At 40.8% G+C, this 13702-nt stretch overlaps 1 protein-coding gene across 2 annotated transcripts in view; it reads left to right on the top strand.

The window, feature by feature from the left end:
- SEC24D (SEC24 homolog D, COPII coat complex component) overlaps positions 1-13702 on the top strand; it is a 111673-nt gene that overhangs the window by 30624 nt on the left and 67347 nt on the right. For both annotated transcript variants that reach the window (XM_036852300.1, XM_036852301.1), the window contains exons 7-8: positions 2708-2819; positions 12400-12527. In XM_036852300.1, coding sequence (XP_036708195.1) covers positions 2708-2819; positions 12400-12527 — 240 coding nt within the window. The remainder of the gene's footprint in view (positions 1-2707; positions 2820-12399; positions 12528-13702) is intronic.

The following is a 13702-nucleotide window of genomic DNA, read 5'->3' as shown; positions in this document are numbered from 1 at the left end:
TTCTCCTTCTGGAACCCCTATTGTATGTATGTTGGCGTGCTTTGTATTATCCAGTAGATCTTGTATGTTCCTTTAATTTTTTTTTTTTTTTTTTACATTTGTCTTCCTGTCTGCTGTTCTGATTGGGTGATTTCTATTATTTATCTTCCAGATCACTTATTTGTTCTTCTACATTATTTGGTCTGCTATTCATTGCCTTTAGCTTGGTGTTTATCTTGGCAATTGAGTTGTCTAATTTTGATTGGTTCCTCTTTATAGTTTCTAGTTCCTTGTTACAGTGACCTGCATTTCTATAGATAAATTTTCTTAATTCCTTCAGCATTTTTATTACCTCATTTTTGAACTTGGGATCTGGTAGACTGGAGTTGTCTTTTTCATTGTTTATTCTTTCAGGGGGTTTCTCCAGTTCTTTTAATTGGGAGTAGTTCCTCTGCTTTTTCATTTTACTTAAGTTTCTCTGGCTCTATGAATTTAGGAGAAAGTTATCTACTGTGGTCGTGAAGGGCTTTTTTTATGTCCGAGTGTCCTTGTGTAGACTGTGTGAGTCCAGTATTTTTGATATAAGGGCTGCTTTTAGTATGGATGTCTGCCACGTCTTTCCTCAGAGTGTGCTGGCTGTTGTCCCTTTGATATGGGGTGTGTTTGGTGTTGTGGTGACCAGAGCCTGCACTGGATGTTGGGTGGGGCCTCCTCTTTGTTATGTGGTTGTCACAGCCCTGTCATGGGCAGGGTCAGCTCCCCAGCTGTTGTAGTAGAAGCCCCTAGATCTGGTTCTAAGCTGTGATGTGAGATAGGTGGGACTGGAGTGCTCCCGCTGGGAAAGGAGGTGCTGCATATTCCTTCCCAGGGGCTTTCCGCTGCAGACATGCAATTCTGTGAGGATTCTGTGACGCCACCCACCACCTGGTGTGCTTGCCCACAAAGTCCACCACTGCTGGTGTGCCCCCTGGACCTTCCCCCACTGTGGGAGCACTGATAATTGGCTGGGATGTCAGCCCCACCTCTGGTGTGTGCCTGCTGCCAAAGCCCACTGCCACCAGAGGCATGACCTGCCATGAGCATGCTGATAATGGGGCTTGTGTGATGGACCTGTGCTCCATCTTGCGCACACCAACAGTGGCGTCCCCGACCACACTCCAGGCCCCTCGGGCTGCCTCTGGGCAGCCAAACTGAGTCCCCTCCCTGGGTCTGTCCACTGAAGCTTATGTTTCAAGACCCAGCCACTGTGCACACCAGCAGGCACATGTCTCGGGCTAGGAAGTGGGACAGCATGGCAGCCCTCAGAGCTGGTCCCTCTCTATGCTGCCTACCAGCAGGCCAGAACCTACACACTCCTCCCGAGCAAAGTCCAGGCCTCTCCAACTCCCTCTCTGTCCCGGCAGACCTCCCAGCAGGGGAAGGAGGTTCCCAGGGTGAGAGAACCTTTCCTCCTTCACAGCTCCCTCCCACGGGCACAGGTCTCATCCCGATGGGATCCTTCTTGCAGCTTTGATCTTGTGCCAGCTTTCAGTTGGTATTCTCTGAGAATTCTTGCACATGTAGATGTATATTTGATGTGTTTGTGGGAGGAGGTGAGCTCCACATCCTTCTGCTCTGCCATCTTGATCTCCCCTCACATTAATAGTTTCATTAGGACCACAAAAACTCCGTATCCTCCAAGGCTACATGTTGCAGTCGGGGCACTCATCTCATTTCTCCCCTTTTTTCCCTCTTTATACTGCCTCTTTTTTTTTTTTTTTTTTATCCCCTTATCTCTTGTCACTCTTATCCTATAAAGAAAGAAGTGAGGACAGGGAGAAGATAAAGAGGAAGAGAAAGATCCTTTTATTATTAGAATTCCTTCTTAACTCCACGCAACTAGATTTTGCTCATTATTTTAATCCCTAGACAGTTACAACAGAAAGACAATGTTTTGTCTCTATAGTCTTCATCAATAAATGTTTCAGTAGAGAAATATAAGATGTTTCCAAATTAAAGGACAAAACTTAAGGGGACTTCCCTCGAGGTCCAGTGGTTAAGACTCCGAGCTTCCAATGCAGGGGGCGCGGGTTCAATCCCTGGTTGGTTGAGGAACTAAGATCCCATGTGCCGTGTGGCACAGCCAAAAAAAAAAAAGAAATTAGGGACTTTTGTTTCTTCTCATGTCTATATGATAGGCAAAAATCATATGGGAACACGATATTGTTTGTTTCTTATGTCTCAAGGAGCAGGGGTGTGGTGGAGGAAACTTGAAAGGCAGATTGAAGATCAAGAGGGATTTGAGGAGAAAAGTTAAGTCTTCTTCAGCTTATATATTTTGAATCATTTCTTCTGAATTTATTTTTAGCCTTTTAGAGTTTTCTTTAACTTCAAAAAGTATTTTCTTTTAAAAAGAAAAGATATTTTCCATTTCTTATCCTATGAGAATCTTTTCCCAAAAAACTCTTATCTATGGGCCCAAGGAACAAATTGAATAAAAATAGAGTTCCCCAAAAGATCAGGTCAGAGCTCAAGAGCATTACAGAATAGAATTTGGAAGCTACTGGCATAAAGTTGTGAAAGTAAGCAAAAGTGGGACTGAAGACATGGTGGGTTCTCAATGAGAGTTTGATCTGAAATGAGCTGAAAGGATTTAGAAAATGCCTTTGTGTGTGTGTGTGAATAGTGTGAGGGGAAGGTTGGGAAGTCTTAACTTACTTTAACTTGCTCTTGATCTCTTATTTATCAGATCCAGGTGATCGAGAATGACAGAGCCACCAGAGGGGGACAGGTTTATACCACCAACACCAGAGGCCAGATCCCTCCCCTGGTCACTACAGATTGTACGATACAAGACCAAGGTATTTCTTTTCAGTTACGGTTTTGACTGAGGTCTTAGTATTTCTCACATTTTTTAAGCAAATACACTGATACCCTTCAATAATGCTGTCACTGATGGGCAACCCCTTTATAGCTGGTTAACAGGAACTAATTTGCCATTAATCAAGTAAAGAGAAGGTACTGTCGTCTGAGTTCTACTGTATTCTCTGCTTGTAAAAATCTAGGGAGTTTCTGGTGAGATACAGTGCAATGTATCAATTTAAGAAAATTTTAAATTTTAATTTATGTGTTTAAAATTGTTCATGCCCTACTTTGGTTTAATTTATTTACTACAGTGGAAACCTGGCAGGATGACATGAGCAGAGCAGTAGGGGATTGAATACTTGAGTCAGCAGACCTGGTTCTAGTCCCAATGACATTTTTTTCAGCAGGTCCTTTAACATTTGGGGTTCTGATTTCCTACTTTTAAACTGGGATGAGGAGAGGCTGAGCTCTGTCTCTACTGACTCTGTCCCACGTCTGCTATCAGCTTCATATATCTGTCAAGCCTCGTGCAGGTTTGATCTTTCCAGGAATATATTATTCTGTTATTTATGGCAAGTTAAAATATAGCCTGATGAGATGTGGCATCTCAGATTCTGAATAAACCCTTTTAATGGGTCATATACTCAATCCTGGAAATATAACATTGGTATACAGGCAGTCGTGTTGTCTCATCTCAAAGTTGTCAAGCCACCAGTTTCCAGATGGGGCTGCCCTGTCTTCAGTCCCTCCTCTGTGCTGCCTTCGGCACTGTCCTTATAGGGCAGGCAGCACAGTGAGGCAGAAAGAGCTCTGATTGGGAGCCTCACACGCCTGCACGCAAATCCAGGGTCTCTTCCTTAGTGTCCTGAGCTCTGCTTATCCCACCTCTCGGAACCTCAGTGCCGCCCGCTGTAAGATGTTAGGACTAAGACCTGCCCTGCAGGGGCAATGTACGGGTCAGAGATGACTCGTGTGTGCGTGTGTGCACACGTATGTATGTTTATATGTATGTAGGGGGCTTGACATGTAGAAGGGGTTGATGTAAATCACACAGGATGTTACTGTTATAGGTATTAATATTAAAACACACTTCAGATTACTTCATTTCCTATTCTTAAAATAATTTGTTCCTGACTACTTACAGAATCCATCCAAACTTGTCAAATGAATTCACATTTGTTAAGCGCTTAGGACCTGGTATATAATAGGTTGAGCTATATGAAATTACTGATTTTTTTTCTATTATTGTTGACCTACAAAAATGGCAATTTCATTTCAACCTAATAGTAAGTGTTACGTTCATGTTTTTAATATTTATTTATTTATTTATTTATTTAATATTTTAGTTTGAGGCACTTTACAGACCTAAAGAATATTCCTTACCAGCCTCGTCTCTCACCTGTTTCTTCCTCTGCATCTGCCTCAGCCATACCAAACTCATCCCCTTCCCCTCCTGTCTCTGATTCTCACTTTGTACTATTTTCTCTGCAACAGACTGGGGACTGTTTTTTGTTCGCTGTTGTACCCCTAGAAATTCACCTGGTATCTAGAATATAATGGTTGCCCAACAAATATCTATTGAATAAATGTATTCGGTATATATAACTCTCACCCTTCTGGTTGAGAAATTCTTAGTTCTTCTAAACTCAATTTAATTTTTTCTTCGAAATCTCCTACAGTTTCTTCCCCCACAGTGCTTTGTATTCACTTCTTTCATAGCTCTTGTTCCATTAAATTTTACTGTGCTTTGGGTCTGTCTTTCCCACGAGACTATGAGCTACGTAGGAGCAGGATCGTACTTGTTCATTCATTCATTCACTCATTCAGCAAATATTTATTCAGTACCTATTACCAACGTGGTTAATATTTATTAAGTGCTTGCTGTGCGTTAAGATGGTCTTCTAAACACTTTATGTGGGTTAATTCACTTAATCCCCTCTGTAACTTAATGAGATAAGCATTAATATCATTCTCATTTTACAGAATGTGAAACGGAGGCACAGAATGCTTAGGTAACTTACGCAAGATACGCAGCTAATGGGAAGCAAAGCTAGAATTTGAACCCCAGCATTCTGATGCTAGAGCCCATGCTCTTAACCACTCACCTACTGCCTCTATTCAGAAATAAAAGCCACAGTTCTATCCTTAAATGGGTGTACCATCTGGCAGGGAAAAAGAGATAACTTAGTATTAATTAAACTGTTGTAATAGCAGGATAAAAGGAGTATTGCTGTGGGAACTTAAATGTCAGGTAACAAACCCAGCCTGTCTTGCTAGAGTGGAGACAACTAAGCTGGGTCTCAAGTGGGCAGGTGTAAACCGGAACAGAAGTGGAGACGTTGGGAGAGGAAAAGGTTGCCAGGCAGCGGAGTGGACATGCTGAGGTTTGGCAGTGGGAGAGAGTGTACGTGTTAAGGAGCAGCATGTGCAGAGTTTTTTGTTTTTTGTTTTATTTTTGAACGTAGAGGTGATTTTAGTATTGTGGTTAAATACACATACAATAAAATTTGCTGTGTTAATAATTTTTAAGTGTACAATTCAGTGACATTAATTACATTCACAGTGTTGTGCACCATCGTGATTATCCATTTCCAGAACGTTTTCATCAACCTGCACTGAAAGTCAGTACCCAATAAACAATCACTCCGCCAGCCCCTGGTATCTCGTATTCTACTTTCTGTCTCTATGAATTTGCCTGGTCTAGGCGCCTCACATAAGTGGATTCATACAATATTTGTCCTTCTGTGTCTGGCTTATTTCACTTAGCATAATATTTTCGAAGTTCGTCCATGTTGTAGCATGTATCAGAATTTCATTCCTGTTTAGGGCTGAAGTGAATACTTTTATGTATATGCTGCATTTTGTTTACCCATTTATGTTTTGAAGGACATTTGGGTTGTTTCCATCTTTTGACTACAGTGAATAGCCTTAGCTATGAACATTGGTGTACAGGTATCTCTTTGAGTTCCTGCTTTCAGTTCTCTTGGGTGTATACCTAGGAGTGGAACTGCTGGGTCATATGGTACATGTAGGGAAAGAGTATGAGGAAGAAGCAGAAAGAGAAGGAAAGACTAGGATGGCAGGGTCCAGATCATTATCATCTCTCCATAGCCTGCAGCCCAGCCCTTGGCAAAAAGAAAGAGCTGCCTGGCATGGAGGGAGCCCTGAAGCCGGCCCAGTCACATCCCATTTGCTGTAAAGCCTCTTCCTCTAGCTGGGTTATTTGCTAATACTTATTCATAGGATTTTTTTTAATTTATTTTTTTAATTGAAGTATAGTTGATTTACAATATCATGTTAGTTTCAAGTGTCCAGCAGAATGATTCAGTTTTATATAGATTCTTTTTCAGATTCTTTTCCTTTATAGGTTATTACAAAATATTGAGCGGAGTTCCCTGTGCTATGCAGTAGGTCCTTGCTGATTATCTATTTTATACATAGTAGTGTGTATATGTTAATCACAACCTCCTAATTTATCCCTCCCCCACCCTCCTTTCCCCTTTGGTAACCATAAGTTTCTTTTCTATGTCTGTGTGAGTCTCTTTCTGTTTTGGAAATAAGTTCATTCCTGTCTTTTTTTTTTTTTTTTAGATTCCACATGTAAGCGATATCATATATCCCATGATATTTGTCTCTGTCTGGCTTACTTCACTTAGTATGATAATCTCTAGGTCCATCCATGTTGCTGCAAATGGCATTATTTCATTCTTTTTTATGGCTGAGTAATATTCCATTGTATAAATATACCACATCTTTACCCATTCATCTGTCAATGGACATTTAGGTTGCTTCCATGTCTTGGCTATTGTAAATAGTGCTGCAGTGAACACTGGGGTGCACGTATCTTTTCAAATTATGGTTTTCTCCGGATATATCCCCAGGAGTGGAATTGCAGGATCATACGGTAGCTCTATTTTTAGTTTTTTGAGGAACCTCCATACTGTTCTCCATAGTGGCTGCACCAATTTACATTCCCACCAACAGTGTAGGAGGGTTTCCTTCTCTCCACACCCTCTCCAACATTTATTATTTGTAGACTTTTTGATGATGGCCATTCTGACTGGTGTGAGATGATACCTCATTGTAGTTTTGATTTGCATTTCTCTAATAACTAGGGATGTTAAGCATCTTTTCATGTACCTTTTGGCTATCTGTATGTCTTTGGAGAAATCTCCATTGAGATCTTCTGCCCATTTTTTTGATTGGGTTGTTTGTTTGTTTGTTTGTTTTTGATATTGAGCTATTTGTATATTTTGGAGATTAATCCCTTGTTGGTCACATCATTTGCAAATATATTTTCTCCCATTCTGTAGGTTGTCTTTTCATCTTGTTGATGATTTCCTTTGCTGTGCAAAAGCTTTTAAGTTTAATTAGCTCCCATTTGTTTATTTTTGTTTTGATTTCCATTACTCTAGGAGACGGATTGAGAAAGATATTGCTGCAATTTATGTCAAAGAGTGTTCTGCCTATGTTTTCCTCTAGGAGATTTATAGTATTCAGTCTTACATTTAGGTCTTTAACCCATTTTGAGTTTATTTTTGTGTATGGTGTTAGAGAATGTTCTAATTTCATTCTTTTACATGTAGCTGTCCAGTTTTCCCACCACCACTTATTGAAGAGACTGTCTTTTCTCCATTGTATATTCTTGCCTCCTTTGTCGTAGATTAATTGACCATACGTATGTGGGTTTATTTCTGGGCATTAGTAGACTTTTTAGGATGTAGCCCAAGGATCTCAGACACACACAGAAATTCACAGATATAAATAAAGTATAGAAACAGAAGGAACCTTGGACTTCGTTTGGTATGCTCTCTCACTTTACAGACGTGAGGGCACTAAGGCCCAGAGAGGTTAAGTGATTCGCCCAGGGCCACACAGCTGATTAGTGGCAAAGCCAGTGAAGAGAAACACGTACTTCAAGAATATTACTCCTTTGCCTTTGGCTGCAGGATCTAATTTAAGACTCAACTTGTCCTTTGCTTCTGTACTTCTGCCCATCCTACAAGACCCTGTTCAAGCACTGCATCCTTTCTGTAGTCACCTCTGATCCACGTGGCAGACTCATTGCCTCCCTTGGGCCACTTCATAATCAGTTTGCTCTTCTGTAATACTTACCAGCCGTGTTGTAATTATCTGTTTTATTATTATTCTCTTCTACCAGACCTTGAAGCCAGAAGCTTCATTCTGTCCTGTCGCTAAGTTTCTAGCATGGGGATTGGCTTCATAAATATTTGTTGAATGAATAACTTATTGAATGTTTTTAGTCAGATTATCCCATAAGTTTCTTTATTAAGCATATTAGGAATTTTGGCTCTTAATTACCAAGGTTGCTAAATTATCTACTATAACCTTACCTTTCATGCCCCACTTCTGTATACTGGCTTAAAAAACAAATGCTTCATTGCTTTTTTAAAATTTTATTCTTTATGTGCATTATCTTCTTGTAACAAGTTTGTTTAGTCACCTTCACGAGCTCATTCATATGCATATTTCACTGTAAAAGATAAGTTTTTTAAAGATAACAAATACTCAATTTCAATATGTTATTGGAAATGTTGAGTAGTGAAAATTGAGTACAATGAAAAAATATACTTTAAAATATTCAAAAATTCTTATTTCCCACTGTGTGTAACTTTGTGTGATGATGATAATGACGAAGATTTTATCTAAGTTATATGACATATACAGTAATAGGGGTTCAAGCATATTTACATTTACTACCTAATATTGGATTGGCCAAAAAGTTCCTTCGGGTTTTTCCTGTAACATCGTATAGAAAAACCCGAACGAACTTTTTGGCCAACCCAATATTTCTTCTTCTATTCTGGTTGCCAAAACTCTTGTTTTACCCTGTGTTAGTAGTCACCTGGATTCTTACAGCAATGGACCCATCTACCTGTCTCTGATCTTTTTTCCTGCTCCCAGAAGCTATCCAGTACATTTTGAATAGATTAATTTTCTTCAGGTATTTATTTGATCATATTGCTAAAAAATGTCCCATCATTGCCCCTGGGCAAACAGGATTGGTCTTAACTCCTCATCCAGAATTCAAGACCTGGACCCAACTTATCTGGGATGTTGTAGAGAATTGTGATAGGTTCTAATGCCACTTTTGCCATTTACTAACCCTTTGATTAAGGTAGGTCCCTTAACCTCACAGTGTCTCAGTTTTCTCCTCTGTAAAATCGGGTCATAGGGTATCAATCTCATAGGCGACTGTGAGATGAAAGTGAATTTACATATAACAGTCTTAGAATAATGCCTAACCCATTGGCAGTTATTGTTATTATTATTATCCTTTTTGTTAGTACCACGTTTCTCCCTTTTCTCAGACCCTCTGCAGCAGAGCCCCCGAACTGGATTCAGCCTACAGTCATGTTAATTAATCATACAGAATAATTTGTTTCTATTTGAATTAGTTGCCATTATATAAAAATCAGAATATTTTATGTAAAGATCCATATTTCTAGCTGGTCCCCCCAAAATGTAAAATGTGGCAGTAATAGATTGAAGATGAAAAGAAACTCAGCTTTCTTAGATCCAGCCTTCTCCTCATTCTGGACCCACCTGTGCAGTGAAACATGGCCAGAGAAAGGCTCACAGCCGCACTGCAGGGTCTCTTTAAACTCAGGACCATGAACTTCCCAGCACATTGTCCTTCCCAAGTCCTTTCGCTTTTCCACTCTCCTTAGTAACTGTTTCACAATCCCTTCTGAAACCGGTAACCTCCCATCCTTTCTTTCAGCTGCTCTTACTTCCTCCTTTCTGAGAAAAGTGCACAATCAAGAGAATTCTCACCATCACATCAACCCCCTGTTGTAATGTGTCCTCAGGCTCTGCCTTCCTGATTTGGCCATAAATGTGCTCTAGTTGTAAGCCAGCCTCTCCTGCTGTGCACTACTCAAGTGTATTGCTACCATGTTTCCCTTCTTTATTCTTATGTCATCAATATTTCCCCTTTTATACAAGTATTCCCATCTTTTAAAAACCCTTCTCCTACCTTAAAAAAATAAAAATGTTCTCTTGATCCACTTCTTTTACCAGCTACCCCTCTTTTCTTTGCTCCCCGCCACAATAAAACTTGAAAGGACTGTTGCCAATTCCTCGCCTGCCTTTCTCTCTTAAAGTCACTCTGGGCAGCCCCCCCCCCACCGCACCCCCACTCCTCACTCCCCCGTTCCACCAAAATTCTCTCTTCCGGGTCTCCACCCCCCTCCACGTTGGTAAATCCAGCGGTCATGTCGATCTGGAGGTACCACCTGGCACAGATGCTCCTGCCTTTTCCTTGATGTGCTTTCTTCACTTCACCTCCAGCACACCCAGACTCCCTTGTTTTTTCCCTTCTCAGTCCTTTAGCTGATTTCTCCTTTTCCTCTGGCTTCTTTATGTTAAGAGGACCCAGGGCTCAGTCCTCGGTCGTCTTCTCTTCTCTGGCCACCGTGATTCCCCGGGTGGTTTTAATCTAGTTTTGCGGTTTCAAATACCATCTATATGCTAAGAACTCCCAAATGTGTATCTCCAGCTCAGCTTTCAGCCCAACACCAAGACTCATGTATCTAATTGCTTACTCAGCATCACTGTTTGATTGCTTAATAGATTTCCCAAATGGACATGTCCAAACCCAGATTCCTGATCTCCACCCACACATCTGTTTAAAAAAAAAAAAAAAAAAAAAAAAAACCCGTTCCCTTCCTGCAGTCTTTCTCTTTTCTGTTGGTGGCAACTTCATGCTTCTGATTCCTCAGGCCGAAAACTTTGGAGTCATCCCTAACCCTGTCCTTCTGTGATACCCCCCATCTTCACACCTCGTACATCATGCCCATCAACAAGTAAGCCACTGTACCTTCAAAATACGTCCAGAATGTGCTGCTCTCAGGCTGGTTCCTGCCGCCACCCTGTTTCTCACCTTGTTGCTGCACAGCCTCCAAACTGGTCTTCCTGGTTCTCCTGCCTATTACACTCCATCCTGAAAACCACAGGTAGAGTCAGCCGAAGTCCGATCACAACACTTTTCTGCTTAAAGCTTGGCAGTGTCTCCCCATTTCATTCAGAGTACAAGCCAGAGGGTTTAAAAATGGTATCAAGCATCTAGCTAATCTGGCTTCTGTGACTTCTCTGAACTCCTCAGCAGCTGCTGTGCCCCACTTGCCCCACTGTCAGGCTCCTGACATGCCTCTACCAGGCCAGGCACACCCTTCCCCCAGGTACCTGCCAGATAAATCCCTTGCCACCTTGGAGTCTTTGCTCAAGTGTTGCCTTGTGATGAAGACCAACTCTGTAACTATTTAAAATTGCGGTCTGCTTTCCACTATGGCACCCCTTAACCAGAAATGCTTTTTTCATAGCATTTATCATCTTCTAAGGTCCTATGTAATTTACTCATTTATTGAGTTTAATACTTATTGTCTGTGTCCTCTGCGAGAACATAAGCTCTGCAAGGAAGCACCTAGTCTAAAACTTAGTAGACACTCAGTAAATATCTGATGTTCTTTTGCCAAAATATATTATAATTTAATTCAAAATTTATTTTAGATAAGTTATTCTGGTGATTTAAAAATATTCTTCATGCCATGGATATAATTTTAATTCTCATGTATGCCTTGAAAAAAATATTTGGTCAGGAAACCTAATGTGTTTTTAAAATAGATTAAGGTGTTTAAAAAAACAGTATTTCTATTATTTAGAATTTTCATTTCTAAATTGAATTTCAAGTTTAGAAAAAAAACTTATAGTCAAGTGGAATCATATTTGACAAAGTATAACTTGCTGATGTGAAATGGCATACAAATACTTACCTTTCCCATAGCAGATGTATTGATAGAAGAGGATGAAGAAGAAATTTTATTCTTATGTTTTGTACCTTTGCTTTATTTCTCCCATTGAATCTAAACACCTCTCAAGTCTCTGAGCGGCTATATTAACACCCTGCTTCTGGAAAATAATAATAATTTTAAAATCTCTTTTATATTTTTGCAGTAGAATGCAGAGTGTTTTATTTTACAAGAAACTACAGTGTGCTTAGACTATAGATTGTAAAGTTAGACAATACTACCTTTTTTGTAGAAATCATGAAGAAGTTTTACAAAGAAGACAATGCATTGTCTAGAAGTACCTTTTTTTTTTAATAAATTTTATTTATTTATTTATTTATTTTTGGCTGCGTTGGGTCTTCATTGCTGCACACAGGCTTTCTCTAGTTGCAGCGAGTGGGGGCTATTCTTCATTGCAGTGCACATTTCTCATTGTGGTGGCTTCTCTTGTCATGGAGCACAGGCTCTAGGTGCGCGGGCTTCAGTAGTTGTGGCACACGGGCTCAGTAGTTGTGGCTCGCGGGCTCAGTAGTTGTGGCTCGCAGGCTATAGAGCGCAGGCTCAGTAGTTGTGGCACACAGGTGTAGTCGCTCCGCGGCATGTGGGATCTTCCCAGACCAGGGCTCGAACCTGTGTCCCCTGCATTGGCATTCTTTACCACTGTGCCACCAGGGAAGTCCTAGAAGTACCTTTATAAATATTTAAATATTATAGGGCAGATTTTTTTTCTAAGCAGATTTTAAGTATGCATCCTTGAATATTTCAGGCAATGCGAGTCCTCGATACATCCGTTGCACAACATACTGTTTCCCATGCACGTCAGATATGGCCAAGCAAGCTCAGATTCCATTAGCTGCCATCATCAAACCCTTTGCCACGATTCCCTCAAATGAGGTAAGTGATAAAAAAAAATTCAGTAATTTATCAATTCCAGAATTCTTCTTTCATCATTATTTCTATATGCATTATTCTGTATTGTAAACAGAAAGCTGGAGTATATATAATGTGAAAAACATGTAGTCATTCAATTCATTAAGAAAACAAAAATCTGACAAACTATGTGTTTTGGCATCCTGTATTCCAAACACTGATGGGCTAGGTCACTTTTTGGCTTAGTGTAACAATGCACATATACGGGAAATACGGACTGTCACACATTGACAAATACCCAAACCTCTTGTGAGGCCCTTATGCCCTAGTTCAGGGCCCCAATATCTAGGTGCTCAGCTAAAGGAAGATAATAGAGCCTAAGGTCCTTGGTCTTACTGCTACATCTGCTTTAATAATCACTGGGCCAGGATGCTCATAAAGTCCTATTTAAAGTCAGCATGATTGGAAAGCATGAGGTAGATAAATCTGTATCTTTCAACTGGGGAAGATGTACCCAATTTATAGTTAATGGGGAAAAAAGACAAGAAGTGGTGTACATTTAAGATTTCTGGTATTAGGATGCCGTTAGTGGATATTATGATCAGGGCATCTCCTCTATGCAGCTGCCATTCCTCCTTTTGATGCCCCTGAGTGGTGGATACCCACATGCACACGGAGACAGACACAAGGTACTATAGCAGAGCTGGTCAGATGGGAGGTGAAGAAAAGCCTTACTTCTGGCTGGAATTTCCTTACAGTGGTCCAGTCAGCTAGGCTGAACTGAATTCTTGATTCCTTTCGCTCACTAAAAGGCCGAAGCCTCAGATTCTCTTCCCAATTTAAACCTCAGCTTGGCTTTAGTGATCCTTTGAGGTCGCTGATCTAACGCACACCTAGAAGCACCTGAGCAAGAGGTAGAGCATCTCTAAGAGAGAACAGATTGGTACCCTTTCTTGGGCCAGTGGCGCCAGCTGGGATGGGAGGTAAAGTGGCCTGGGATGGGGAGGGGGCCTGCTTTGTGTCCCCTCAGGGAGGGAAGAGAGTAGAGAGACAGTGTCCACATGGCAGTGGCGTTCATCCCCTTTGGGATGTCCGCGTACTCGTTCTATGAGTGTAGCAGAATGCTGCCATCTCTTCTTTTTGAGAGTATAGTGAACTGGGTTAGAGCTGGGCATAGGAGACAGACTGGGCTATTCCTA

The sequence above is a fragment of the Balaenoptera musculus genome, chromosome 5 (genome assembly GCF_009873245.2).
Source record: "Balaenoptera musculus isolate JJ_BM4_2016_0621 chromosome 5, mBalMus1.pri.v3, whole genome shotgun sequence".
Lineage (NCBI taxonomy): Eukaryota > Metazoa > Chordata > Mammalia > Artiodactyla > Balaenopteridae > Balaenoptera > Balaenoptera musculus.
Note: the sequence above shows the minus strand (reverse complement) of the source record. Positions and strands in the feature narration are given on the sequence as shown.